Source organism: Sinocyclocheilus anshuiensis, unplaced genomic scaffold (assembly GCF_001515605.1).
Source record: "Sinocyclocheilus anshuiensis isolate Anshui unplaced genomic scaffold, SAMN03320099.WGS_v1.1 scaffold431, whole genome shotgun sequence".
NCBI classification, from domain to species: Eukaryota; Metazoa; Chordata; class Actinopteri; order Cypriniformes; family Cyprinidae; genus Sinocyclocheilus; species Sinocyclocheilus anshuiensis.
This window is the reverse complement of record NW_015551065.1, coordinates 1,064,938-1,067,501: the sequence shown is the minus strand read 5'-3', so window position 1 is coordinate 1,067,501 and position 2,564 is coordinate 1,064,938. Positions and strand designations below refer to the sequence as shown.

At 39.6% G+C, this 2,564-nt stretch overlaps 1 protein-coding gene across 2 annotated transcripts in view; it reads right to left on the bottom strand.

Moving 5' to 3' along the window:
• kif1ca (kinesin family member 1C, a) overlaps positions 1 to 2,564 on the bottom strand; it is a 69,681-nt gene that overhangs the window by 14,787 nt on the left and 52,330 nt on the right. For both annotated transcript variants that reach the window (XM_016451933.1, XM_016451934.1), the window contains exons 15-16: positions 939 to 1,014; positions 127 to 206 (exon numbers count right to left, since the gene is read on the bottom strand). In XM_016451933.1, the coding sequence (XP_016307419.1) occupies positions 127 to 206; positions 939 to 1,014 (156 nt within the window). The remainder of the gene's footprint in view (positions 1 to 126; positions 207 to 938; positions 1,015 to 2,564) is intronic.

The following is a 2,564-nucleotide window of genomic DNA, read 5'->3' as shown; positions in this document are numbered from 1 at the left end:
CACACACACAGAGACACACACACACACACACACACACACACACACACACACACACACAGAGCCATGAGACACAGAGTGCAGTATGTACACAGAAACTGACCACTCCTTTAGCAACTCACTGCTTACCGGGTGACTCCATCTTTAATGTAATATATCAGACACTCTGACATCAGAGGATCCTCGTTCAGATTCACCAGGTGGGGCGTCTGAGGAAAAAACACATGTGGCTTAAACACATAGTTTTTGTGCATTTTAGACTTAATAAGACTCATAAAGTGCTAGGATAGTGAGTATTGGGTATTCACACAGAATGCGTTTTTGTTTTGAAAAATGCGAGACGCGTGCAGTGGAATGGGAAAAAAAAAGCAAGGTCTTGAGACGTTTTTTAAAATGGGAACTTTAACTTGAACAATGTGCCTCGTGAAAGACGCTGCAAAAGACAAGAGAGCAACGGTCAAACACATCTGTCTAGCATGTTTACATAGAAAAACAATGGAAAAGTGACGCAGTGGAATGGAAAAACAATCTGCATGAAAGATTCTTATGTGTAGAAATCATAAGGTGCGGTCACATGAACAATTTAAGCAAAACATTTTTATGGGTAAAAAGTGTCTTATCTATTGTAAACAGTGCAACAATATGAAGCACAGCTGACGCAAAAGACACTTTCAAACTAAGCAGCTTCCTGTTGGTCAGTGAGTCAAATTTGCGAGACTAACTTAAATCTGATGCGAAATCTCCCTATGGAAATCTTTCATCCTCACACAAAATTCCTGATTGCGTGAATTCCTATTGAAATGACTACATTTCGCCAGTGAAAATATGCTAAACAACAGTAAAGGCGACTGCACCTTCACTTTCTGTAAAGTTGCTTTGACAACATGTATTGTGAACAGCACTATACAAATAAATATGACTTAAAGTAAGACTTGACTCACTCGTTTGGGAGAGAAGACACCCACTGTTCCTCCATCTTCTTTTACAGACACACCCATCTCAGCCAGCAGTGCCTCCCTAATGTGTCACACAGAGAGAGAGATGGTGTGGGTGTGGGTTTCACACCTGTATTACTCTCACAGAGCCAGACTTTTGACTATTAGCATAAAGTCTGGCCCATATTGCAGATCATTCTAGACAAGGACAAGCTGACTGACATGTAACGCACATGGGTCAGGATATGTTAATTAGTCATCCAACAAGTGATTAGTTGGTTAACTATATATTATACACAAGTTTGCATTTGTGTCTGTGTTGATATATTTTAAACATCAGGCTTTTATGGCCCATATGTAGGACAATAATACAATGCAATTCAATGACGATTGAGAGACGATAAAATAAACGTTCCTCAAAAGCATGACGTATTATACTCACATTTGAAAATTATTTTGTTTAATTGAAGATCAAGTCAAGTAAGCATTCATAATTGAGAACTATTAACATGTCAACCCTCCACATTGCGAGTAAATTGGTCTTAAAAAAGCCAAAGCGCAGTGCACTTAACGCACACTAAATACACACTCGAGAGCGGACTTCCGGAGCGGTATTTGAGGCTTAGTGTATCCCATCATGCATCATGCATATATATACACAGTCTGGCGAGTAAACTAAAAAAATTACTAGCCAATGGCGATCCAATTGCCAAGGTGTCCGTAGAGGGTTGCATGTACTCAAGTCTGGTAACAATGTAAAAGCTATTTTTACATTTACTTAAGAACCAATAACAATTAGTAAAGATAAAAATCAGTGAAGATTTCACATGAGCGTCACATGATTTTACATGTTTGCTGAACATAATCAAGCACTTGTCCGGCCTTCACATAAACTTACTAAATTACTAAGGGTGTATTCACACCTGCCTTGTTTGGTTCGACTGAATCGAACTCAAGTTAGTTTCCCCCCTTGGTGCGGATCTTTTGGGCAGGTGTGAATACAGTAATCGCACCCTGGTGCGGACCAAACAACCAACTCTGGTACGGTTCGTTTAAGGTGTGAATATGACCCAACCAATTGTAGAAATCACGCTCAGAAACAGACAGCTCATGCATATAGTGCTGTTGTTTGCGTTTCAATAGTTTAAATCACTTGTTTTTAAACCACAATGCTTAAAAATGCGTGCAAATGATGAGTTTCAATGAATGCGTCGGGGGGGGAATAGTAAGGAGATATTTGAATCATTTATTAAAGGGGTCATATGATGCTTTTTTAAAGATCATTATTTTGCGTATCTGGTGCAACAGAATATGTTGACATGCTTTAATGTTCAAAAAACACATTATTTTTCAAATACTGTACATTATTGTAGGTCCTCTATGCCCCGCCTCTCTCAAACGCTTCGTTTTCTACAAAGTCCCTCCTTCCGACAAGCGCAGTCTGCTCTGATTGGCCAGCTGACCCAGTGCATTGTGATTGGCCGAACACCGCAAGCACTCGTCGGAAATGTAACGCCCCTTACCATAATCGCGAGCTTCATCTTTCAAAATAAATGTAAAGACAGTAAATAATGTCATTAGTTTTACCATCAGTTCAAGCCCGAAAGGGGAACAGACACAGTAATGATGCAG